The following is a 25,393-nucleotide window of genomic DNA, read 5'->3' as shown; positions in this document are numbered from 1 at the left end:
GGGAGCCTGGTGGGCTGCTGTCTCTGGGGTCGCACAGAGTTGGACATGACTGAAGTGACTTAGCAGCAGCAGTAGCAGCAGCTCTTCACATCAGGTGGCCAAAGTATTGGAGCTTCAGCTTCAGCATCAGTCCTTCCAATGAATATTCAGGGTTGATTTCTTTTAGGATTGACTGGTTTGATCTCCTTGTAGTCCCAGGGGTTCTCAAGAGTCCTCTAAAACCACAGTTCAAAAGGATAAATTCTTCAGCACTCAACCTTCTTTATGGTCCATCTCCATCCATACATGACTACTGGAAAAACCATAGCTTTGACAATACAGACCTTGTCGGCAAAGTCATGTCTCTACTTTTTAATATACTGTCTGTTTTTCATAGCTTTTCTTCCAAGGAGCAAATATCTTTTAATCTCATGGCTGTAGTCACCATCTGCAGTGATTTTGGACCCCAAGAAAATAGTCTGTCTCTGTTTCTATTTTTTCCCATCCATTTGCCATGAAATGAGGGAACCGGATGCCATAATCTTCATTTTTTGAATGTTGAGATTTAAGCCAACTTTTTGCTCTCCTCTTCCACCTTCATCAAGAGGCTCTTTAGTTCCTCTTCACTTTCTGCCATTAGGGTGGTGTCATCTGCATATCTGAGGTTATTGATGTTTCTCCCGACAATCTTGATTCCAGCTTGTGCTTCATCCAGCCCAGCATTTTGCATGATGTCCTCTGCATAGAAGTTAAATAAGCAGGGTGACAATATACAGCCGTGGCGTACTCCTTTCCCAATTTTAAACCAGTCTGTTGTTCCATGTCCAGTTCTAACTGTTGCTTCTTGACCTCCATACAGGTTTCTCAGAAGGTAGGTAAGGTGGTCTGGTATTCCCATCTCTTTAAGAATTTTCCATAGTTTGTTGTGATCCACAAAATCAAAGGGTTTAGCATAGCCAATGATGCAGAAGTAGATATTTTTATGGAATTCCCTTGCTTTTTATATGATCCAGTGGATGTTGGCAATTTGATCTCTGGTTCTTTTGCCTTTTCTAAATCTAGCTTGTACTCTGGAAGTTCTCGGTTCATGTACTGCTGAAGTGTAGCTTGAAGGATTTTGAGCATTACCTTGCTAGCATGTGAAATGAGTACAATTATGCAGTAGTTTGAGTATTCTTTGGCATTGCCCTTCTTTGGGGTTGGAATGAAAACTGACCTTTTCCAGTCCTGTGGCCACTGCTGAGTTTTCCAAATTTGCTGGCATATCGAGTGCATCACTTTCAAAGCATCATCTTTTAGGATTTGAAATAGCTCAGCTGGAATTATATCACTTCCACTAGCTTTGTTCATAGTAAAAGCATCCTAAGTCTTCACACTCCAGGATGTCTGGCTCTAGGTGAGTGATCAAACCATCGTGGTTATCTGGGTTACTAAGACCATTTTTGTAGTTCTTCTGTGTATTCCTGCTACCTCTTCTTAATATTTTCTGCTTCTTTTAGATCCATATGGTTTCTGTCCTTTATTGTGCCCATCTTTGCATGAATGTTCCCTTGGTATCTCTAATTTTCTTGAAGATATCTCTAGTCTTTCCCATTCTATTGTTTTCCTCTACTTCCTTGCATTGTTCATTTAAGGCTTTCTTATCTCTCCTTGCTATTCTCTGGAATTCTGCATTCAGATGCGTATATCTTTTCTTTTTGCCTTTGCCTTTCACTTCTTTTTTCAGCTATTTGAAAGGCCTCCTCTGACAACCATTTAGCCTTTTTGCATTTCTTTTTCTTGGGGATGGTTTTAATCACCACCTCCTATACAGTGTTACAAACCTCCATCCATAGTTCTTTAGGTACTCTGTCTATCAGATCTAATCCCTTGAGTCTGTTTGTCCTTGAACATATGTGTAATATCTGCTTAAAAACTCCTCTGCCTTAATTCTAACATCTAGATCTCTAGGGGCTGGTTTTCACTGATTATCTTTTTTTCTTCAGTATGGGTAACGTTTATCTGTTTACAATATGCTCAGTCATTTGAATTTCTTGGAGGACATGTTGTAGAGAATCTGGATTCCATTGTGTCCCTCGGAAGAGTATTGATTTTTTTGTTTTAGCAGGTAGTTAGCTTGACAGAACTCAGATTCTATACTCAATTTCCCCTGCAGTAAGTAGCAGCCAAAATTTCTATTTAGTTCTTTTAGTTTGAACTGTTTGGAAACTGCCCTGTGAGTACATGGCCAAGTTTGAGGAATCTGTGGGACATTCAGTCTGAGTACGTATAAGTCTGGATTAGTGGAGAGAGAGCTGGGATGGAGATGTATAATGCAGAATCTCTGGTGGCTAAATGATAGATGAGTCCATGGGTGTAGATGATATAACCAGATAACAGAGTAAGAAAATGATTGATAACAAGGCCCAGTAGTTAAAGGAAAACCATAAGAAATGAGTCACTTTAGGAGACTAAGAAACAGCCAGAAAAATTCAAGGCACACAAGGAGAGGTGGTATACAAAAAAACAGGGGAGGAGAATTTCATGAATGAGTTAGTGGTCAGTAGATTCCAGTTTAGCAGAAAAAGCAAGCAAAGCAAGTACTAAGCAGGCATTGGATTTAACAACTAAGAGGTCTTCACCTCAGGGATCACAGTTTCAGTGGCATGGGGCATTGCTACATGGCAGTTTGAGGAGTGTGAGTGTGTGGTAGACTTCATCCTATGTTCCCTGTTAACAGTTCCTGTCAGTAATCATACCTCTGTCTAGTCACCTGGTCTTGAATCTGGTGAGCTCTGTATATAAGTTTAACTGATAGAATGCAAGAAGTGATGCTGCTTGACTTACAAGGTTGGGTCATAAGAAACCTTACTACTTTCACTTTGGTCTTTTAGGGCTATGAGCAATCATTTAAGAACTTTCATCACCCTGTTAGAGAGACCACATGGAGAGATTTCAAGACAACATGGACAGAGCATGAAGCCTAGCTGCACCCAGCATTCCAGAAATCTCTACCAAGGCACCAGCCATAAAGGAAACCATCCTGGCTCCACCAGATCAACTTAGCCACCAGTTGGACATCACTAGGTGACTCCAGTAAATGCCATATGGAGCAGGAAAATTGTCCAGTAAGACTTGCTCAAATTTCTCATCCACCCAATCATGACAATAATAGAATGCTTATTGTTTTCATTCCTGTGTTTGGGGGTGGTTTATTAAACAGCTGTGTATAACTGGAACATTGGACATTGAATCCCTGATAGCTCAGTTGGTAAAGGATCTGCCTGCAATGCAGGCGATCCTGGTTCGATTCCTGGGTCAGGAAGATCCACTGGAGGAGGAATAGGATACCCACTCCAGTATTCTTGGGCTTCCCTTGTGGCTCAGCTGGTAAAAAATCCACCTGCAATGGGGGATATCTGGGTTCTGTCCCTGGGTTGAGAAGATTCCCTGGAGAAGGAAATGGCTACCCACTCCAGTATTCTGGCCTGAAGAATTCCATGGACTGTATAGTCCATGGGGTCACAAAGAGTCAGACATGACTGAGCAACTTTCACTTCACTTCACTTGGGTATTGAAATAATAAAGATTGTAAATGCATGTTATACTTCCAGTAAGCTTGGAGAGGGAAAGATCAGATGGCAGCTAGAAAGTCTCATAAGATTGTGGGCAGATTTTTTTTAAGGTGGTAGATACTTGAGAATGTTTGCATGTTTTGGTGGAGGGATCTAGGAGATGGAGGAAGCTGAAGATACAGAAGAGAGGGGCTATCTCACATTGATGTGTGAGATTTTGAGAAGGGCAGGGATGAGATCCAAAACTCAAGTAGAGGAGCTGATGTTAGGCATAAGGGAAGTGGGGCACTTTAGTCTCTAAAATAAGAGATGTCTGCCCTCTTCTGGATGTTTAAAAATGTCAGACTTTCTTATTACTGTAATTAAGAGAATATATGAAGGTTAGTTAGACAGTAATGGATCTCCCAAGCACTGATGACTGTGGCACTTTCTTTGGCTTATTCACTTAATCCGGACCAGGAAATGACTAGAATTTCCATCCTTAGTTCTATTTTTCCTGTTAACTAAGAGTTTGTTCTGTCTAATGAGAATGTTGTGAGTAGAAATAGGTATTGGGCTTGAGGATGGTAATGAAGATTTAGAAGAGTTGTTTTGAGAAGTGAGAGCAGAAACTGACTAAAATTTTGTGGATTTTGTGCCTGGTGGATTTCCATGCATTATTGGATTGAAAACCACAAAAATGAGAGAGCGCTGATCATTATACCTATGATATTTTCTTTAAGGATACACACACTGCATCCCACTAGGCTCCTTTGTCCATTGGATTCTCCAGGCAAGAATACTAGAGTGGATTGCCATGCCCTCCTCCATGGTATCTTCCCTACCCAGGAGTTGAACCTGAATCTCCTGTGTCTCCTGTGTTGGCAGGCAGTCTTTATCACTGAGCCACCTGGGAAGCCTGATATTTTAAAGTCATGGCATAAAGAGAAAAGACTATCCTTGCATGGAATCAGAGCTGATGTCTTAGGTCAAGGTTTGGTGAGAGTATTGGTCAGAGAGGTTAAAGTGATTAATTATAAGATATAAAGTAAAAAATAAGGAAATGATAAGCCATACTGGGAGAAAAATGAATGGATCAAGGAGGTCTTGATAAGGTTGAAGAATTAGTGCAGTGTGAATAAGAGAGAGAATGAGCTGGAGAGACAGAAGTAGACTAAACTGTTTCAAGGATAAAGAATTCTAGATGATCACAAAGTTCAGGGTATGAACATGGAAGAAAGTCGTTGGAGACAGACAAGAAAATCAAGAGAATGAGAGGCCAGGGTACTGCATGAGTGAAAACATGGAACTTGAAATTACTTTAGGTAATGGAAAAACTTGAGGATGGAAAAGAAAACATTAATTGGGATGCCATATGCCTCAGTGAAGGTAAGGGAGTGAACAGAGTTCAGAAGCTGACATAATAAGAAGACTGTGATGTGGTTTACAGAGAAAAATGCATGTATTAGATAAGTTTCCTTCAGGCATGAGTTATGGTGATGTTGGCTGTGAGTTCAATTTCTTGATTTAACAATAAGGTAAATCAAGACAAGGGAAGAGGAAATTTGCTGACCTATACGTGACACCATCCAGAAATCACTAAAACACTATCTGTTGTGTGCAATGAAACTATGGAAAAGATGGATAACTAGCTAAATTTGTGGATTCATAAGATGGCAGTCAAACTTTACAAAGCATTATAAACAACATTGTTTTGAGGCTGAGAGCCAAAGAAATTTAAGTTCTTGTTACTCATGTCAGGAAAATGTTAGACCCTTCTCAGTATGATAAAGGAATAGTGCATATATAATTCATTATTTTAAGAACTATAAAATGAGATGTCTTTAAACAGAAACACAAATGTACCTATGGCTAATTCTTGTTCATGATTGACAGTAAACCACAAAATTCTGTAAAGCAATTATCCTTCAATTTAAATAAATAAAGTGGCAAAAAAAGATTATATGTTGATTGGTTGATGAGAATGTGACCAGGGGTTTGCAGGAACGTCACTCTGTATGTCCACTAGGAGCAGTGGCTCAGTATTTGCTAGTTCACTGCTCAAGGTAATTTTATTGGATATAACTACCCCATATAATGAGAATTGATGTGTGTGTGTGTGTTGAAGTATTTTAATGCAAATTTCAGACATCCTAACATTTCCTTTGTAAATATTTCAGTATGTGTCTCCAGCACAGTGATTCTCCAAGTGTGGTCTGAGGACCCTGGAGACACCTGACACCTGAAATCCATTCAAAGTGCCTGGGAACTCGTCCTTTTTCCCACTACATATCTCCATAAGGTTAAATTTTCTTCATATATGTCAAACAAAATAACCACAACGATACCACAGTGATGAAGCAAGTAAGAGTCTAGCTGTCTTATATTAAGGCAAACATTACAGAGCTTTTCAAAAAAGAAAACATTTCTAAATTTTTTTTTATTTTGGAAAATAGTTATTTTAATAAAATGTATTGTTTATGTTAACATGTAGTGGATTTATTGTTATTTTAATGAATTAATAAATATTTTTAGATATTTTCAGTTTTTATTTTGAATATAGTAAATATTAGTAGATCTGTAACCTACATAAATGAAAGGCTTATGGTCCAAGAAAATAGTAGTGATCTCTTTTTACTGTGTTCACATTTTAAACTATATTATAAAAAAGCTGTCAGAATTTTTAAAAAGAAGCACTAGTGTACTTCCTTTGAACACTTTTGTAAAACTTGCCAGAAGGAAGAGAAAGTTTTAAACTACTCCAGCTATGCATGAAAAGGAACTAGCACAGAATGATTCTAGTAATTAAAGTCACCAAGGCTACTTTCTGAAACTCTGGAAATCCCATAACAACTTTTTAAAAAACCTTTTTTGTTTTTAAATAATTATGACCTCACAGGAAGTTGCAAAAGCAGTGCTTAGAGATCCATGTGCTTGTCATCAGATTTCCCCAATGATGGTATCTTATGTAACTGTAAAATGTCAAGTCCAAGAAATTGATATTGGTACAGTATTGTTAATTAGATTATAGACCTTATTCGGTTGTTGTCACTTTTTACATACTTTAATTTTTGTGCATGCATGTAGCTCTATCCAGTTTTACCCCATGTATAGATTTGTATAACCACCACCACAGTCAATATATAAAACTGTTCAGTTATCTCAGTTATTCCCTGGTGGCACAGACAGTAAAGAATTTGCCTGCAATGTAGGAGACCCGGGTAAGATCCCTGGATCAGGAAGATATGCTGGAGAAGGGAATGACGACCCACTTCAGCCTGGAGAATTTCATGGCAGAGGAGCCTGGCAGGCTACAGTCATGGGGTCTCAAAGGGTCAAATAGGACTGAGTGACTAACACTTCCAGTTATCCCAAAAGTGCTCCCTTGTGCTACCCCTTTATATTCTCAGCCCCCAGCTCCATCTTTATACCCTGGCAACAGTTAATCTCTTCTCAATCTCTATAGTTTGGCATTTATATAAATGGAATCCTATAATATGTAACCTTTGGGGATTGACTTTTTTCACTGAGTGAAATGCCCTTGGAGGTCCATCCTAGTCACTATATTAATAGTTTGTTTCTTTTTATTGCTGAGTAGTATTCCACTGGATGGATATACCAGAGTTTATTTATCCAGTCGCTAATTGAAGGACATTTGGGTTGTTTCCTGCTTTTGCTATTATGAATAAAGCTGCTCTGATTATTCATATACAGGTTTTTTTAATCTTTTATTTTTAATTGGAGGGTAGTTACTTTACAATATTATGATGGTTTCTGCCATACATCAACATGAATCAGCCATAGCTATGTATATGTCCCCTCTGTCTTTCACCTCTCTCCCACCTCCCTCCCCACGCCACCCCTCTAGGTTGTCACAGAGCACCTGATTTAAGCTCCCTGCATCATACAGCAAAATCCCACTGGCTATCTATTTTACATATGGTAATGTATATGTTTCAATGCTACTTTCTCAAATCATCCCCCTTCTCTTTCCCTCACTGTGTCCAAAAGTCTATTCTCTATGTCTGCATCTCCATTGCTGCCCTGTAGATAGGTTTATCCATACCATATTTCTAGATTTCATATATATATGTATTAATACATGATATTTGTCTTTCTCTTCCTTACTTACTTCACTTTGCATAATAGGTTCTAGGTTTATCCACCTCATTAGAACTGACTCAAGTGCGTTCTTTTTTATAGCTGAGTAATATTGCATCGTGTATACGCACCACAGCTTCTTCTCATTTCTCTGGGATAGATGCTCAAGAGTTTACTTGTGGGGTCATATGGTAAATGCGTGTTTAGTTTTATAAGAAACTGCTAGGATGATTCCTAGAGCCTTACTATGTTACATTCCTAGCAGTATTGTATACAAGATCCTATTTTCCACAGCTTTGCCAACATTTGGTATTACTATTTTATATTTTACCCATTCTAATGAGTACATAATTGTAGCTTATTGTGGTTTTTATTTGCATTACTTTAATTAGGTAATGATATTGAACATCTTTTCATGTGCTACTTTGCCATCCATATGTCTTCTTTGGTGAGATTCTGTTCATGTCTTTTGCTCATTTTCTCATTGTATCATTTTTTTTATTAATTAATTTTATTTTATTTTTAAACTGTACATAATTGTATTAGTTTTGCCAAATATCAAAATGAATCCGCCACAGGTACACATGTGTTTTTTACTGTTGAGTTGTGAGAATTTGTTGTATATTCTAGAAACCAATTATTTGATGGGTATAAGGTTTGCAGATATTTTCTCCAAATCTGTTGCTTGTCTTTTCATCCTCTTAACAGGCTGTATTACAGCACAAGAATTCTTAATTTTGGTGAAATCCAATTAATAATTTTTTTTCCTTTGTTGTTCAGTAACTAAGTCATGTCCAGCTCTTTGCCACCCCGTGGACTGCAGCACTCCAGACTTCCCTGTACTTCACTGTCTCCCAGAGGTTGCTCAAACTCATATCCGTTGAGTCGATGATACATCCAACCATCTTATCCTCTGTCTTCCCCTTCTCCTCCTGTCCTCAATCATTCCCAGCATCAGGGTTCTTTTCCAGTGAGTCAGCCCTTTGCATCAGGTGGCCAAAGTGTTGGAGCTTCAGCTTTAACCTCAGTCCTTCCAATGGAATATTCAGGGTTGACTTCCTTTAGGATCAACTGGTTTGATCTCCTTGTAGTCCAGGGAACTCTCAAGAGTCTTCTCCAGCACCACAGTTCAAAAGCATCAATTCTTCGGTGCTCAGCCTTCTTTATGGTCCAACTCTCACATACATACATGACTACTGGAAAAACTATACCTTGCTGTTCAGACATTTGTCGGCAGAGTGACGTCTCTGCTTTTTAGAACACTGTCTAGGTTTTCATAGCTTTTCTTCTGAGGACCAAACATCTTTTAATTTCATGGCTGCAGTCACCATTGGCAGCGATTTTGGAGCCCAAGAAAGTAAATCTGCCACTGTTTCCATTTTTTCCCTATTTGCCATGAAGTGATGGGACCAGATGCCATGATCTTAGTTTTTTGAATGTTGACTTTTAAGCCAGCTTTTTCACTCTCCTCTTTGACCTTCATCAAGAGGCTCTTTAGTTCCACTTTGCTTTCTGCCGTTAAAGTGGTATCATCTGCATATCTGAGGTTATTGATATTTCTCCTGGCAGTCTTGATTCAAGCTTGTGCTTTGTCCAGCCTGGCATTTTGCATGATACACTCTGCATATAAGTTAAATAATCAGGGTGACAGGATACAGCTTTGATACACTCATTTCCCAATTTTGAATCAGTCCATTTTTCCATGTCCAGTTCTAACTGTTACTTCTTGACCTGCGTACAGGTTTCTTAGGAGACAGGCAAGGTGGTCTGGTATTCCCATCTCTTTAAGAATTTTTTACAGTTTGTTGTGATGTATGTTATGGTTTTTGGTATCTAGTTCTTAGATCTTTTCAGCAAGATCGAGGTCCCAAAGATTTTCCTCATGTTTTCTGACTAAAAGTTTTAAAGTTTTATATTTTATACCTAAGTCCATGTTTCATTTTTTAGTTTATTTTTGTATCTTATGCAAGGTTCAGGTTGAAGGGTTTTTTTTTCCCCATTGTTCAAGCACCATTTTTAAAAAAGGTATTCTAATATTGAAATTTTTTACACCTTTGTCAAAAATCAGTTGGGTATATTTGTGTTGGTCTGTTTCTGGGTTCTTTCTTTGTTTCCTCTGACCTGTGTCTCTCATTCCTCTAATATCACACTGTCTCAATTTGCTATATCTATATAATAAATCTTATCATTAGGTAGAGTGATTCTTCTCAGTTTATTTTTTTTTTTCAGAATTGTTTTAGCTATCATAGTTACTTTGAATTTCCTCAAAAAGTTTAGAATAAGCTTCTCTGTATCTATGAAAATCTTCCTGGGTATATGTGTGTGTACTCAGTCATATCCAACTCTTTGTGACCCCATGGACTGTAGTCTGCTAAACTCCTCTATCCATGACAGGCAAGGATACTGGAGTGGGTTGTCATTTCCTATTCCAGGGGACCTTCCCAACTCAGGGATTGAACCCACGTCTCCTGAGACTCCTGCATTGGCAGGCAGATTCTTTACCACTCAGCCAACTAGGAAGCCCTGTAAATGCTTTACAGGTATTTAATATTCTAGTGAGTGCACTGTTGTTGTTGTTTATTGACTAAGTCGTGTCTGACTCTTTGTGACCCCATGGACTGTAGCCCGCCAGGCTCCTCTGTCCATGGGATTTCCCAGGCAAGAATGCTGCAGTGGGTTTCCATTTCCTTCTCTAGGGGATCTTCATGACCCAGGGATGGAACCCACATCTCCTGCATTTCCTGCATTAGCAGGCAGATTCTTTACCGCTAAGCTACTTGTACTAATTGTTTTAAACCTAGAGATCACTTTGGGGAGAACTGATGTCTTTACTGTATTAAGTCTTCCAGTCAGTGAATGCTGCATGTCTCTCTGAAAGGTTGCTGCTGAACCACGAAAGATGCCAGGATACTTGGCCTCTGGAGGAGAAGAATTCAATCTGGGGCCAGAGACAAGGCTTGATCACTCAGAGCTTTTGTGTAATAAAGTTTTATTAAAGTATAAAGGAGATAGAGAAAGCTTCTGACATAGACATCAGAAGTGGGTAGAAAGAGTGCCCCGCTGCTAGCCTTTAGCTGGATATTATATAGCTACTAGCAGTCTGCTAATTAGAGAAAGGAAATTTCTCAAAACTCAGAGAATGTCACCAGGGCCCTCACCCACAACATGCATTGAGATAACATTGGCACCAGGTGAGTCATCCTGGACCATGAAACGATTGACATAAATCTTGAAGAAAGGCAGATTTCCAAACAAATATATAGTTTCGTTAACATAGATTAGGGGAACAATGTATGCGTATAACATACTGGTTTGTCAAGTCAGTTCTGAGCCTTTAGGTGGAACCAAACTGAATACAGAGTCTAGGATAAATGCATAGTACATTAACATAGCTTAAGACAAACATTTCCATAAGAAAAATGCATTGGTTAGCTCAAGGTTTGAGAAAAGTTCAGGTAGAACCAGGTGTCATTATGGCAACACAGAATTTTAAGAGAAACCTCTTTTAAAATTTGTATAAAGAAGGGGGGAAATATAACACTAGTTTGTTTCCTCCTGCCATTTAAGAGAGAGAGAAAAAATGTCTGACACTTGCAGCTTATTTCCTCTGTTTGGAGACCCCTGGCCTTCCTATCTGTTATCCTCTCATCTCCATTCATTTAAATCTTTGCTTTTTTGCTTGCTTGCTTTCATCAGTTCAGCAGGAAGGGATATAGTTATAAAACTGCTAGGTTCTCGGTGGCTTCAGCTCTGTAAACCCTGCAGCCTTAGTTGCCTCCTTTGTGGTGACAGCTCCCTCATAACATCATGACGAGGATTTAAAGAGACATTGCAGGTGTAAGTCCTGCCTCTGACATGTTTATTTTCCTTCTTATTGATCCTGTTTTTAGCTTTTGGGCCTCTCACATCCTGTCTGTGAACCCACATGGCAATAATAGTGGGACTGACTTCCAAAGGGTTGTTGTGAGAAAGTAATGTGAGAATTGAAGTAAAACACTGAAGGGACTGCCAGATACAGAGTAAGGGCACCATGAGCAGTGGCTGTATTAATATTATATGAATGTAGGGAGGTAAAACTGTAATTTCTCCCTGATAGTTTCACTGAAAGAAACTGTTGACAGAAATCAAATATCTTGTCCAAAGACCTGCCAGCACAAGGCAGGTTGCAGGATCTTGCTGATGGTTTGGGAGAGTGTAGGAAGTTCATCTCAACACAGCAGACAACATGAAAGAAAATCTCAGAGCCAAGTGCCTGCTATGACCTGATTTTTATATGTTTGTTTTTGTATAAAAGCAGATCTGGAAGAACATAGACCAGACTAGACTGTGGGGAATCAGATTAGCTTTCACTTTTACTTTGTTCCTTTCTGTATTTGAAAGCTGTTTTATTTTAATTGAACATATGCTACACTGAACAATGTTAAGACAAATTATTTATTTAAAGGCCAGCCAATAAATTAGCCAATCAGCAAATTACACAAATGAATCTCAGGGCAGTTTCACTCACACTTCTCTTCCATTCAGCTTCCTGCCTGGCTCTTGAGCTCCTGGCCTCCTTGGCTTAGCAGCTCCCATTTCCCAGAGTTCCTTCTGCAGAGAAGTAAAGCTGCTATCTTCGTCTAGATCCAGGCCATCTCAGCTGGGTCCTCACTCCCTTCCCCAGCTAAACAAGCATCCCTGCAGGTGTGTTCCTAAGCAAAGATAGTTCCTGTTCCAAGAGGAACTATTTGGTTAGCTCTTAAAGGATTTTTATTCTCACCCTTTTCTACATGGGTAAAGGAGCCTAAAGCTACTGAATTTAATAAAGTTCCCTGTGAAGAGGCTGAGAGGGAGGGCTTAGGTAATCCATCTACAAGACAGTTCAGAAAGTTTGGAGAGAAGTGTTTGATGCAGTTGTAATGGTATTCTGTGGCACAGTGCTTAAAATACACTGGGCACTCTTTCAGTTCAGTTCAGTTCAGTCGCTCAGTCATGTCCGACTCTTCGCAACCCCATGAATCACAGCACGCCAGGCCTCCCTGTCCATCACCAACTCCCGGAGTTCACTCAGACTCACGTCCATCGAGTCGGTGATGCCATCCAGCCATCTCATCCTCTGTCGTCCCCTTCTCCTGCCCACAGTCCCTCCCAGCATCAGAGTCTTTTCCAATGAGTCAGCTCTTCACATGAGGTGGCCAAAGTACTGGAGTTTCAGCTTCAGCATCATTCCCTCCAAAGAAATCCCAGGGCTGATCTCCTTCAGAATGGACTGGTTGGATCTCCTTGCAGTCCAAGGGACTCTCAAGAGTCTTCTCCAACACCACAGTTCAAAAGCATCAATTCTTCAGTGCTCAGCCTTCTTCACAGTCCAACTCTCACATGCATACATGACCACAGGAAAACCATAGCCTTGACTAGACGGACCTTTGTTGGCAAAGTAATGTCTCTGCTTTTGAATATGCTATCTAGGTTGGTCATAACTTTACTTCCAAGGAGTAAGTGTCTTTTAATTTCATGGCTGCAGTCATCATCTGCAGTGATTTTGGAGCCCCCCAAAAATAAAGTCTGACACTGTTTCCACTGTTTCCCCATCTATTTTGCATGAAATGATGGGACAAGATGCCGTGGTTTTTGTTTTCTGAATGTTGAGCTTTAAGCCAACTTTTTCACTCTCCACTTTCACTTTCATCAAGAGGCTTTCTAGTTCCTCTTCACTTTCTGCCATAAGGGTGGTGTCATCTGCATATCTGAGGTTATTGATATTTCTCCCGGCAATCTTGATTCCAGCTTGTGTTTCTTCCAGTCCAGCGTTTCTCATGATGTACTCTGCACATAAGTTAAATAAGCAGGGTGACAATATACAGCCTTGATGTACTCCTTTTCCTGTTTGGAACCAGTCCGTTGTTCCATGTCCAGTTCTAACTGTTGCTTCCTGACCTGCATACAGGTTTCTCAAGAGGCAGGTCAGGTGGTCTGGTATTCCCATCTCTTTCAGAATTTTCCACAGTTTATTGTGATCCACACAGTCAAAGGCTTTGGCATAGTCAATAAAGCAGAAATAGATGCTTTTCTGGAACTCTCTTGCTTTTTCCATGATCCAGTGGATGTTGGCAATTTGATCTCTGGTTCCTCTGCCTTTTCTAAAACCAGCTTGAACATCAGGCACTATTTAAAGCTTTGCAAATGCTCACACATTTAATTCTTACCACAACCCTTTGAGGGACTTCCTGTTATTTCTCCAGGTTACCAATGAGGAAGGTGAAGCACAGGGCACAAATTCATACAACTTATAACAAAAAGAGCCAGGGTTTCAAGACTGTGCAAATTATGTCCCTCCTCTCTTGATCAAACTGCCCAACCCCTCCATAGGGAACCTGACTGGCCATTTTTATACAAAGTGCAATATTCATATTGGAATCATGGTATCACTACTCAAAGAGCTCAGACAGTGCCCAATCACCCAGCCAGTACCCAACTCCCAAAAGCTAGATTCAAGAATATGGTTTAGTCAGTACAGTGTAGCAACATGTCCTGCTTGAAACTAAATTTCTGATTATCTTCTTTTTCATCCATATGTTATTGAGGGTAGTTGCATTTTCACAAAAGGAGGATGTAGGATAGCCAAAAAAATTTCTCATTCCAGAAAATGCAAGTGAGATCATCCTTTTTTTTAGTTGAGTACCTCAAGATGTGATATTTAGCTAAGATGATGGTAAAATGGTTGGAACTTGTGGATCTAGAAGTCTACAGAAACCTGTGATTGTCTTGAGGCTGCATTCTGCCATTGGTCTTCAGCCAGAGAAGTACCTGAAACTGCTGGAAATGAATAATTAAACATGTAGAACTGAATGATAATGAAAGATCTGAGTTTCAGCCAGGCTTGTAGAATACACCTCAAACAATACTCAAAAGCATATTTAAAGCCAAAGAGTGTATATTTTAAATGAAGACTGCAAAAGAGACCGAAAATATATGCAGCATATGTCCAATATAATAATTTAGTTAAGGTATAAGGGAACATCTGGTAAAGATAAGAGTAGAAATCAATGAAGTGGAAAACAAACAATAGAAAAGTCAGCTAAACCAAATTTGTCCAAAAGACTAGTAAACTTTTGGAAAAATCTACTGAGAATAAAGAGAAAATTTTTAAAAATGTATTCCAAATGCCACTAGATTGTATGCTTAAAATGGGAGATTTTATGTTATATGAATTTTACCCCAGTAAAAAATATTCAGAACGGAAAAAGGGGAAATATAAGTATGGATAGAGTACAGAAGAATCATACCATTTGATATGATATTTAGTAAGTGCTGTAAAAATAACCCATTAAAAATATGAAGGATTATAGATGAATCAAGAGGCAAAAATGTTGATAATTCTTGAAGCTGGGTGATGGGAAATGGGGGTTCATTATACCATTTGATACACCTTTGTGTGTATTTGAAAAGCTCCATTAAAGAAGTTTAGATACAACTCCCCAAACTATTTGAAAGTTTAGGTAATTTTGTGATTTCTTAGAAAGCTGAGTGCTGAAGAATTGATGCTTTTGAACTGTGGTGTTGGAGAAGACTCTTGAGAGTCCCTTGGACTGCAAGGAGATCGGTCCTGGGTGTTCTTTAGAAGGAATGATGTTAAAGCTGAAACTCCAGTACTTTGGCCACCTCATGCAAAGAGTTGAGTCATTGGAAAAGACTTTGATGCTGGGAGGGATTGGGGACAGGAGGAGAAGGGGACGACAGAGGATGAGATGGCTGGATGGCATCACTGACTTGATGGACGTGAGTTTGAGTGAACTCCGGGAGTTGGTGATGGACAGGGAGGCCTGGAGTGCTGCCATTCGTGGGGTCACAAAGAGTTGGACACGACTGAGCAACTGAACTGAACTGAGAGCTAATTGGCCTTTAAATATTACATGTTAAAGTCTATAGTAGCTCAAGGTTAAAGAGTCTTAGGGGCACATTAAGAAATGAGGAAGGTTGATGATTAAGATTCCCAAAACATCACACTATTACTTCACCACCAACTAGTTAAAAGCAAGTCATTGAGCTGGAGGCCTTACCCCAAGTGTTGCCTTTAACCATTCTCTGCAAGCCACTGGGAAGTTCAGTCTTTGAGCACGAGCTGCCCATTTTCCTTGCATGGTGCCCGGCAATAAACACTGTACTTTTATCACAGCCAGTGTTGGTAAATTGGCCTTGCTGAGTAAGTGAAGGGCACAGAGACTTGAGTTTGGTATCATTAGTTCTGTTTAAGTAATGTTTAAAAAAACAGTGTTGGAGATTCATATTTGAGTTGTAAAGTACCGGGGTCCAGCCCCAGTTGGATCCAGGGATTCCCTCAGGATGACGGCGTCGGCGATTTAGAATAGCAATAGCTTAATTAAGTATTAATTAGAGATATAAAGAGTGGTTAAATAGGGATAGCTCAGTGAGAAAATTCAGTGGAAAAAAGAGGCTGAATAACTTGGTTTACGTGGAAAACCAGTAAAACTCCGAGACAATGAGTTTGTATCACCTACATAGGCCGCAGGCGTCCTTCCGTTCTCCCGAAGGAGAGAAGATACTAAGGCCTCCCCGGTCAGATCTTAGAAGCCCAGGCAAAATTAGTAGGCTTGACGAGCCTTCACGCTCCAGATGGGAATTCAGCCAGAAGGTGAGAGAAAGAACAACATGGGGAGACCAAGCTTCAGTGAGCAAGGCCTGTAGCTTTATTTTCAACAGGGGCTTTTATACCCTAAGTTGCACATAGAGGATAATAGGGGGTGTGAAATCACGCAAAGTCAGCAGTCTTTGATCCTTATCGAAACCAGGGTTTTTTTTTTTTTTTTTTTTTTCTGCAAACTTATCATATACAAATGGTTTAGATGATTTACATCATCTTCTGGCCAGAAGGCCTGTTAACATTTTATGACTCTGACAAAGGTTTGTCAACCATTAGACTTATTTTCTCTAAGAGTAAGTATTTTAAAGTTTGGCGCCATCCTCCGAAGGTGTTAGATAAAGTTGCATTCCTACAGGGCAAAGGTGCAGTGGGTTTACAACAAAGGAAAGAATTTATTACCTTAAGGGTCTAAAGTTGTTAACACCAAGGCCACTACTTATTTTTTCTACATACCAACTATATTAATTAATACACTTCCAAGGATACAATACAGGGGATGTGGAAACTTGGCAGCAAGCATTGGCTCAACAATGAAATCTTCTACTAGTTCTATTCTGACAATTTCTAACTCTCTGAGAGACTCTATACTATTTGAATATCTTAAGCGCCCCATGCCTCTCACGGTTGGGAGACTGTAAACAATCGTATGCATAGCTGTAGGAGTCCGGGTAAACCTGTCAGTCAAGTTAGAGAGCCATCTGAGGGGTTTGTGAACTAAAACACTTTTGTTACACCCAGGAACTTTATTAACTGGAGCTGTAAGTTAACTCTTTTTCAGAGAGAGAGATGGTGGCAGGGGACAGCACCCCCCATAAAGTCAGAGGTGTAGGTGAGAGCACAAAGCAGTAAAGTAGGCAGACTCTGGTTTTGGGGGTAGATGCTCGAGAATTTCCAGGGGGACTCCTGAGGCTCGATCCCGCCTTTGCGTATGTCAAGCCTCCTTCCTCATGACCTTTGCCATGGGCGGAGTTCCTCACGCTGGCTCCCAGCATCAAAGCTCTAAAGAAAAGCCATAAAATAATAATTAATCATAAGAGTAATAGCTATAACTATCATGAGAGTGGTTTCCTTTAGGGGAAAGTCAACAGGTTGCGATTTTACAGCGGCTCACAGGGATTTCAGGAGTTCCAGTAATGTTTTATTTCTTGATCTTTGTGGTGGTTTGCTGTACAGTAATTTATTAAGGTGTATATTTGCATTTTATGCTTTCTGTTTTTTTCCCTCTTAAATAAGAATGTTTTAGAACCTGGGGATAATATCGGATCTATTTATTTATTTATTTATTCAGGGTTTATTATAAGAATGAAATGAAACCATGTTGAGCTCTTAGAATATGCGTGGTACTGTGTAAGACCTTAATTAGTAAATGTTAGCTATCTACAATAAAAGTTTGCTATTATTATTGTCTTATTATTTGTTGATAATATTTCTCAGCTTTCTGTTAGTCTTTTATTTCTGCCAATGCTCTTTTGTTATTGGCCTTTACTGTATAATTTCTTTCATCATTCCTAACCATAGAAAGTCTTCTGCAGTCCAGAGATTTAATAAATATTTATTTTCTTGCAGTTTTAAATGTTGCTTTTGAACATTTGATTCTGTTCATTCCCTTCATAACAATATATTATTAAAAATTAGTGTACACATGCATAAAATCTGCATTTATTTCTCAAATTTGTCTGGAATTCATATTTAATGTCATGGTAGAAAGTAAACAGATCTTTTTTCCAGTCAGGTCATTAAGTCCCCCCGGCACCACTAATTGAACAATTCATCTCTCCCCCACTGACTTCTGTGGCTTTCACCTCTTGCATATGTTAAATTTACAACCATTTGCACTTAAAACATAGAAATGGTATGTGACTACAACTGAAGGAGTGGGAGGGGATGTTGCCAGGCAGCTGCAACCTGGAGAGAAAGAGAAAGAAAGGTAGAAAAGTCTTTTTTTGTGTCAAAGAAAGGTTCCTTAAAGATTCCATCCCTGAGTGTGACACACAAGCCACTTACTCTTATGATGTTTGGCTAATCACTTCCTGTGTGTAGACCTCAGTCTCCTCATGTGTCATGCACAGATAGTGACAGCATCTACATCTCTCAGGCACTACAGGATGGTGCCTGAGAGTTAACCTGAGTAAGCTTTGGAGTCAGCCAGCCAGGAGTGTCATCCGTGGTTCATCATGAACTAGCTGCATGATCCTAGGTCATTTCCTACCTTTCCAGCTTGTTTCCTCATCTGAAATATGTGGTGTGCATGCATGCTCAGTTGCTCAGTTGTGTCCAACTCATTGTGACCCCATGGACTGTAGTCTGCCAGGTTCCTCATTGCCATTTCCTTCTCCAGAAATATGTGGCAGTTAATAGTAATTAAATTAATATTAATAGTAAATTAGAAATAGTAATAGCTACCCTCTGAGGTTTCTATGAAGATTAAAGAGCTATATTCCATTAAAGGGCTTAGAACAGGAGTTCCTGACATATAATATGCTTTTAGTAAGTCACAGTTGTGGTGATTTTAATTTCTGTCACTATTATTATGGAACAGTCAGGAAGAGAAAGAAGTTGCAGCAAAGAAGACTGAGAGGCATCAAAAAGATCTTAGAAGGGGAAACTATGAGACTGGGGTGTCAGAGAAGATCATATCTAGAAGGAGGGAGATAATGCAAAAGAAGGTATTTCAAAGGCTAACATCTCCTGACAAAAGACTCATTTCATCTCGCAGCATGGGGAGGGTGGTGGGAGGGGGGTTCAGGATTGGGAACATGTGTACATCCGTGGCGGATTCATGTTGATGTATGGCAAAACCAATACAATATTGTAAAGTAATTAGCCTCTAATTAAAATAAATAAATTTAAATTAAAAAAAAAAGATTAGGGAGAAAGAAAGGAAGAAAACCCATAATCTTAATTGAAACCTATCAGACAAAAAATTATCTAAAAGCTTTCTTTTGGCTATTACCCTCAGTCTGATCTGAATGCCCATGTCTCCCATGTCTTCCAAACAGGGAAAATACATACTTCCTGCATAAAAGAAAAGCCAGTGTCATGTGAAATGAAATAAACTCACAGATTTGCATCGTTTTGTAGAAATAAAACCTAAGACAATTTCAGCTTTAAATGACATAGAAGAAGGTAAAGGCTGGAAGAAAAGGGGGATGAATTAGGGGTTATCAAAGAAGTGGTCTATACTGAATCCCCAAGCTAACTCCAGTGTAAAGGAGGGCACTGGTTGGTGTAGCATTTATTTATTTTTCTTTATACTCTGTCTGGTCCCAGAGAGAAATTATGACGGCATAAACTTAATTTGTGTAAATCAGTCAACAAGTGATTATGGAGTAAAATTGAGAAAAGGTGAGTAGAAAGAGGAGTGATATTTTAATCTTGGATAAATAGGGGGCAGATTCCTTCTAAGGGCCGGTTTAGAGGATAGGATGGAGACTATAAGCCTATAAGAGTCTGAGAATGTTGGGCTCCCCTGTGGCTTTGGGGGCCTGATTGGAGCTATATCCTGCCCTGTGGTGGGGGAGGGGTCCCCTGTATTTTCTCATGCCCTGGCATCCAGATTGTTTTTCATCTTTCCCCAGTGATTTCAATTTCTTGGGTCAGAGGGAGGTTTGCTGGGAGTTCTTGAGCTTCTGGTGTCCCCTAGCATGTAGCTAGGGTGAAGCCAGGGTCATCCCAAGTCTCCTGGTACTGAACTCTCATGCGCAGCTGCTTTCTCTGCAGTTGAGGGGGAGGCAGAGGGTAGTGTCAACCCAAAGGGTAGTCTTTTTGCCACGGGGTGTTGTTCAGAAGCATTAATAGTAGCAATTTAAGGAATCTGCTCAGGGAAGGGAACACCGCCCCTTCCCAAAGTGAACAGGAATGGAGCCCCTGAAATACCCATTTCCTATTATTGCCCCCTCCCCTGTCTGTCATCAGATTTCTCAAGATGTATTAGCTAAGAAAGCACTGGGGCATTGTTTTTAAAATATATGTATTTTTTTATTTGGTTGTGCAAGGTCTTAGTTGCAGCACACAGGATCTTTTAGTTGAGGCATGTGAACTCTTCGTTGTGGCATATGGGATATAGTTCCCTGACCAGGAATTGAAACCCAGGGCCCCTGCATTGGGAGCACAGAGTCTAAGCCACTGGACCACCAGGTAAGTCCATTGGACACAGATTTAGTTCAGTGCCATAGGTCAGTTGTGATAGGGGACTCTTTGGGAGATAGCTCCTTTCAGCTTCCATTTTCCTCATCTGTAAATGAGGTTGATAAAACTCCACAGTATGAGTTCCCCCCATTTAGAGCTTCTGTATTTAGTTTTCTTATTATTTTCCTTCTGTATTCCTAAAAGTAATCTCACACAGAGACAGCAAGCATACTTGATGCTTATGAATTGACATAAAAGTCCACAACATATATTGTTTGGTGAAAAAATACAGAGCATAGAATAACACTTATATTTGATCACTTTTATCTGTATATAATATCTATCTTGGTACACAGGAATAGGGAGATATCTAGAAGGCCATTCATCCAAGGACTGACAACGGTTATGCAAGGGTGGGGAGTTTCAGGTAATTTGCACTTCAGTTTTTGTAGTTTCCTTCGGTCTTTGAAAGTTTAACAATACCTTGTACTCCTTTCACAGAAGGAACACAATCATCAAGGAAATAGACACACACATAGACCCTTAGGCAGATGGAGGGAGAAGCAGGGACAGAGGTCAGGCTGTCTTCTTTTTGCTGGTATCTACAATCTCTTCTTCCCCAAAGAAAGCCACTTTGTGGATTAATTCATGCACATAGAAGCCTCCCCCAGCCTACCCTAGTTTTCCCCATCAGCAGTCTCTGAATACAGTTAAGGGTTCACTTAGGGCTGGGTCTAGCACATTACTGTGGCTCGGAGAGGTCACTGTGCTTGCCTGGGATCTCTTTTGATGTCTCCTCCTCTGTATGTGTCAGCTTTTGCAGGGTGATGATCAGATTCTCAAAACACCTGGGCCTTGTTGCTCTTACTGTCACTGGTTTCCTTTGAGTGGCCCTCCTCACCACAGTATGAACAGTGGATAGTATATTTTCTCTTCCTGGTTCTACATATATCCCCAGGACCATCATTGTTATATGCAGAACCACCACTGGTAGAAGGAGATTGAGCCTGAGAACTGTTTAGGGAATCAATGACCAGTATTTGATCCTGAAGTCTGGCCCTGACCCTGAGGGGAGGGGCACCTATGGATGTAAGTGGAGGGTTCTGAGACTCCACCAGGATCACATCCTCGTGTGAGTCATTAAGGGTATCATCTACTTCTATCACATTGCAATCAGCAGTGCTGATGGCTATTGCCTGGGGGCCCTGAAATGCCACAGGGCTTACTGCCGTCTCCATGATTAGCTCAGATCTTTTGGGCCGCTTCAAGTGTCATTACAATCCTCTTCCTCCCTTATCGTCCTGATTAACTCCAGGAAATTGGGGAGACACTCCTGCTCATTTGCATACATCCTGAGAAGATTCTTCAGCCTGAAGAACAGGTCCCCATTCAGCTCAGCCCCTAAAAGGAGCTGGTGCAGCTGTGTCTGATTTGCATCTTTCTCAGCTATGATCCCAGCCTGAATAGCGTTCTGGAGCTGCACCTCTAAACGGATCACACAAAGGGAGGCTTTCTCCCCTTGTGCCTGCAAGGTGTTAAAAAATTTGCCATGGGCAGTGACACTGCTTTCAGAATCCCCAACACCAACTTCATGGCACACAAGAAATTTGCCACACTGAGGTTGGGGTTGGCTGTCTGCAGTAAACGCATCACCTCCCGTGTGGGGCCCCTCAGGGTTTTCATCAAGTGCTTGAGCTTTTCCTATTCAGACATATTCCAATCTGGCAGGGCCCCATTGACTTGTATCAGCCAGTTTTCAAAGGTTTCCTCCTTCTGGGCTGGCACCACCCTCCCGGAGAACAATTTCATCTTTCCTTCTGCCATGTTGACCCTTGAAGGACCAAGACTCCCCTTCCCCCTCAGGGACCTCAACATGGAACGGGCCCAGGGTGGCAAGGCTGTATTCTGCTGCCAGTTGTTACCCACACGTGCAATGATGCTGGCCATGACTGACAATGATCGTCTATATGAATGTAACAAAATGCTCAGCCTTTCTAGAAAAGCCTGATCTGCAGGAGAAATCCCCAAAGCAACGTTCCTGGGCTCCATCTTCCTTGTATCTCAGTAGGGTCTGTAAAGAAAAGGAGGGGGGAAAAGGTTAGTAAGGTAGTAGACTGCATGAAGCAGTTTGCGGTCGCTTCCTTTACGTTCCTGAACACCCTGCGGGTACATTTTCCATTCGGCTACTGCCCTGAAAATATTCTGCAGGAAACTGGCAATTACAACCTTCAGGAGTTAATGGGTGTTCCCGTGCTGCAGGGTGCTTTTCAGATCTGCAACTATCCTCTCCCGAGAATCCTCCAGGAAGGAAGGCAACAGCGGCTTAGAATTCTAGGTGAAATAGTGCTTAGAGCCCATATTGGGCTCTCAAAATAGAGAGCAGTGGTCTAAGTCTCACAGATTTGTGGTAGCAAATAAGATCTCCATGAAACTGACGGTTTCAGGTCTCAACCACACCCCCTTCTCAAAGTTTCCCCCGTTATTTCTCAGATTCCTATATGAGCTTGGAAACAAGTGCGCGCCTTTATTTCACAACAAGAGCTTGAGTTAGAAAGCTGGATTCCGAGGTAGGTTGACCTCTGTCCACGCGAGATTGAAGATCCCAGTCTTCAGGCCATGGCGGAGGGCAAAGCAGGGCAGGGAAGGGAAGGGTTAGAAGGAGTTTCATCCCTCATCTCGCTCCCTCGACCCCTCCCTCCACAGTAGCCAGACGGAGAATTCCCTCTCCCACCTTGTGAATACAAGCCAAAGTGACCCTCTATTACATACCCCTGAATCCACTCCGGGAAATCGTTGTCCTACCAGCTCCGCAATCAGCCGCACAGAAATCGAGTTCGAATTCGACTTTGGTGGTCTGCCACGGAGAGAGGGAATGGGAGTTGGACACACACGCCCACATATGCCTCACCAGGAAGGGATCAGGAGATGCAAAGGGGGTTCAAGGCAGACAGCCTGCGATCCCCGCTGCTTCCCGCCCCCTAACTATCCCCCTGAAAACGTTCTCCTGTCAATCTAGGCAAATCCTACCCATTTGGCATCATTCAGTAGAACCCACCTCCTGTCTCTGCGCAGCCGGGCCGCGGGAGTGCTCCTTCGGCTGCCTTTCAGACCTCGCGATTTGGTAAACAGGAGAGCCGCCCAATCCTGATGGAGCTCTTCCCTCCTTTCTCCGGGACAGGCAATCGCGCCCTTTTTCGTTACTGTGCTCGGCCGGTGGACAGCGAATGCTCCGGCGAGGACAGGTGTGGATGCCGCCTTCCGGTCGCCGTGGCCCTGCAGGGAAAAAGGATGACGCCTCCTCTGCTGCTGCTGCTGCCAAGTCGCTTCAGTCGTGTCCGACTCTGTGCGACCCCATAGATGGCAGCCCACCAGGCTCCGCCGTCCCTGGGATTCTCCAGGCAAGACACTGGAGTGGGTTGCCATTTCCTTCTCCAGTGCATGAAAGTGAAAAGTGAAAGTGAAGTCGCTCAGTCGTGTCCGACTCTTAGCGACTCCATGGACTGCAGCCCACCAGGCTCCTGCGTCCATGGGATTTTCCAGGCAAGAGTACTGGAGTGGGTTGCCATTGCCTTCTCCGGACGCCTCCTCTACCGCTAACCAACTCAGAGCCTCCAGACGGAGCCTCTTCACCCAGCTTTGGGTAGCTGGGTCGAAGCAGCTCGGTTCCCAAGGCAGCAGCGGCCGCCCCCGCCCACTCGCTGGTAGCTCCCAGCAGCCGCCGCTTCTTTTAACCTCTGCGGTTTGAGACAAAGAGAATGATGAGTCGGTTGGCGAGGCCAATCAGCGGGGCGAGGGGGCGGCCTCCCCGCGCAGCCTCCTGCTCAGGGCCATTGCTAGCAAAAAGGAGTAGCAGGCCGGCGGGGGCTGCGGCACACAGGCGCGGAAGCCGGTGCGGTGTCAAGTGCAGCTCGGACTCTCAGACCCTGCCGATTGGCATTTTACCGTGAGTTTGCTGCTTGCCCCTCGCTTTCTTTCTCTTTCACCTCTTCCACCTGTGTCCTCCACGCTTTGAGACCAGATGCCTTCAACACGAGGTGGGACAGACATCAAGCGAACAGTGAAAGTTCCTCACCTTTGTACAGAGGAAAGGGGCAAAAGCATTTACTGAGCGCTTTCTACGTGCAAATGGGCTTGCACGGACAACTCGTTTATTTTCAACAGCCTTGCGAAGGAGGTAGCAGTATGCCCACTTAACAGAGAGGGGACTTAAGCACCCAGTCACTATTCTTAGGAAGTGCAGAGGTAAGAGCTCACACTCAAGTCTACAAGTCTGATTTCAAAGGCTGCCCCCTACTCCTCTCTACTCTCAGACTGAGGGTTAGCTGAGAAAAGCCAAAGCCAAAGTGGAGATGGGAAGGCCTATTTGGAACTATATAGAATTAGTGAGCAACGACTATTATCTCCATTTTTCAGATGAGGAAACAGGCACAAGGTTAGGCGGCTTGCCCCACATCACACAGCAAATAAATATCAGCATCCGGTTTTACTCTGTTGTTTTCCAAATACCAACTTTTTGCCGATCTGAGCTGCCTAGAGGGCATTTTTTTTTTACATGAGTGGTCTTAAACCAGCTCAGCTGCAGTCTTAGTGTGCTGAAGGAGGGCTTGGAGAGGCAACGCAAAGAGGGGTAGGGGAAGAGGTAGGAAACTTGTATGGTACCCATTGTACAGAATAAGAAAACTGAGACATTTTTCTTTCTCTGTTTTACACTACAACAGGCTGCTTGCTTTTTCTTTCAGTAAAACATTATTTTTACAGCTTATGACCTGAAAGGAGACAAGACTCAGAGAGGTAAAATGACTTGCCTGAAATTAAAAGGTGAAGCCAGAACTTGTATCATATCTCTCTGACACCAGAATCCATGCTATTAACCAAAGTATGGATATGAAGCTGGCTGCCTCAGAATCATTTTGAAAAGCTTGTTAGAAATACAGATTCCTAAGCTCTGCCTCTGGGGGATCCAGATTTACTAAGAACTAGGGCTAGGGAGGGTGATTTATATTTTTAATCA

At 41.6% G+C, this 25,393-nt stretch overlaps 2 protein-coding genes across 3 annotated transcripts in view; one reads left to right on the top strand and one right to left on the bottom strand.

Annotated features, from left to right (window-relative positions):
* Window positions 1-25,393, top strand: part of SLC25A53 (solute carrier family 25 member 53) — a 57,697-nt gene that overhangs the window by 22,744 nt on the left and 9,560 nt on the right. The window contains exon 2 of one of the 2 annotated variants that reach the window (XM_005227882.5): window positions 2,853-3,086. The gene's annotated coding sequence lies outside the window, so the exon portion shown is untranslated. Of the gene's footprint in view, window positions 1-2,852; window positions 3,087-24,159; window positions 24,326-25,393 lie in introns of those variants that run through there. The other variant, NM_001191233.1, reaches the window with a different exon arrangement.
* ZCCHC18 (zinc finger CCHC-type containing 18) lies at window positions 20,615-24,204 on the bottom strand. The gene is given in 6 exon segments (XM_005227884.5): window positions 20,615-21,226; window positions 21,228-21,649; window positions 21,652-21,963; window positions 21,966-22,453; window positions 23,152-23,236; window positions 23,438-24,204. Coding segments are annotated over 4 exon segments (1,302 nt in total). The 5' UTR covers window positions 22,432-22,453; window positions 23,152-23,236; window positions 23,438-24,204; the 3' UTR covers window positions 20,615-21,124.

The sequence above is a fragment of the Bos taurus genome, chromosome X (genome assembly GCF_002263795.3).
Source record: "Bos taurus isolate L1 Dominette 01449 registration number 42190680 breed Hereford chromosome X, ARS-UCD2.0, whole genome shotgun sequence".
In the NCBI taxonomy this organism is placed as follows: domain Eukaryota; kingdom Metazoa; phylum Chordata; class Mammalia; order Artiodactyla; family Bovidae; genus Bos; species Bos taurus.
The sequence above is the reverse complement of the archived record's forward strand: the minus strand, read 5'-3'. Positions and strand labels throughout refer to the sequence as shown.